General features: G+C 63.6%; 1 protein-coding gene across 1 annotated transcript; it reads left to right on the forward strand.

Moving 5' to 3' along the window:
• Window positions 1–6: 6 nt before the first annotated feature.
• On the forward strand, window positions 7–1,176 carry LOC108524636 (calcineurin-binding protein cabin-1-like). Its single transcript, XM_017865714.1, has 2 exons — window positions 7–352; window positions 590–1,176. The coding sequence occupies exons 1-2, from the start codon at window positions 227–229 to the stop codon at window positions 731–733; spliced, it is 270 nt and encodes an 89-aa protein (XP_017721203.1). The 5' UTR covers window positions 7–226; the 3' UTR covers window positions 734–1,176.
• The last annotated feature ends 279 nt before the right edge of the window (window positions 1,177–1,455 follow it).

Below are 1,455 nucleotides of genomic sequence, written 5' to 3' on the forward strand. Positions count from 1 at the left end.
AGCAGGCAGGAGGTGCTCTTGGTCCCTTTGTCTTCCAGAGGGGAAACTGAGGCCTGAGCCGAGAAGGGAAGGGGAGGCTCAGGAGGCTGCGAGTGAGACTCAGTCCCTGAGCTCTCCCCCAACAGCCGCCAGCTCCAAGGCCCCCAGCGGTGGGAGTGGCCAGCCACCAGAGGGTCACCCAGGCAAGGCAGAGCCCAGCCGGGCTAAGTCCCGCCCCCTGCCCAACATGCCAAAGCTGGTCATCCCCTCCGCCGCCACCAAGTTCCCCCCTGAGATCACCGTTACGCCACCCACCCCAACCCTGCTCTCCCCCAAAGGCAGCATCTCGGAGGAGACCAAGCAGAAGCTGAAGGTGACCTCAGGGATTGGGCCGGAGCCACGTGTGTGGGTGGGCGGCACAGGTTACAAGGGGACCTAGGGCGGGGGTGGGGGTGGCAGGAGGGCCTAGGGGTATAGATGAGGATGGCAATGGGGCCTGGGGCAGGGGTAAGGGTGAATTGGGAGCCTGGGGCAAGGGTGAAGGTGGCAGAGGGGTTTGGGGCAGAGCCCAACCATCCCTGACTAGTGCCCCGCTCGGCCCTCTCTGCAGTCAGCCATCCTTTCTGCCCAGTCTGCTGCCAACGTGAGGAAGGAAAGCCTGTGCCAGCTGGCCCTGGAGGTCCTGGAGACATCCAGCCAGGAGTCCTCGCTGGAGAGCGAGACAGACGAGGACGATGACTACATGGACATTTGAGGGGCCCCTGCAGCCCCACCGCCATGCCCCAGGAGACCGGCCAGGCCTGGGATGCCCTTGAATGCCCCCTCAGCCTGGACCCTGGGCAGGGCCAGAGGCCCACATGGGATGCTACTCCCCGCACAGCCCCCAGGCCTGCCTAGTCCACCTCCTCATGGCATCCTCCCTGTACCCAGGTCAGGGCTGTGCACACCACGTGGGAGCCCAGAGGAGGAGGGGCCCACCTTAGCCATGTGAAGGTGGATTGGTCGCCATCTGCACACCAGGCGGCATCCTTTTCTATGAAATGTTGACTTTGTAAATCTGCCCACACCCAGCTGGCCATGTCCACCCCTCGACGCCGGGATGAGCCGGCTGTGCCTGTGTCACAGTGGAGGGGTCCTTTAGGGCCAGGCTCGCCCCTCACTTTTTTTGGTTGCTTTTCTAATAAAGATGGAACAGTTGTCTTTGCCTCTTTGCTCACCTCTGGGGGCAATCCGGCAGAGTCTCGGGCGGAGGGTTGCTGTCCGCAGGGATTCTGGGCCTGGGCCTTTACTGCCATAGGCCATAGGGCAGGGCCCAGCCTCCCTCCTTCTCCAGCATCTCAGGGATCAGCCAGGCAACCAAAGCAGCGACTGGGGGTGCCCAGTGGGGTAAGGAGAGTGCTGGTTTGGGGCTGGGCCGGGCAGACGCCTCCAGTGCAGCTGGAGCCGGGCCTCAAAGGGGTGTTAGGTGCATCCCCA

Source organism: Rhinopithecus bieti, unplaced genomic scaffold, assembly GCF_001698545.2.
Source record: "Rhinopithecus bieti isolate Rb0 unplaced genomic scaffold, ASM169854v2 repeat_11571, whole genome shotgun sequence".
Taxonomy (NCBI): Eukaryota; Metazoa; Chordata; class Mammalia; order Primates; family Cercopithecidae; genus Rhinopithecus; species Rhinopithecus bieti.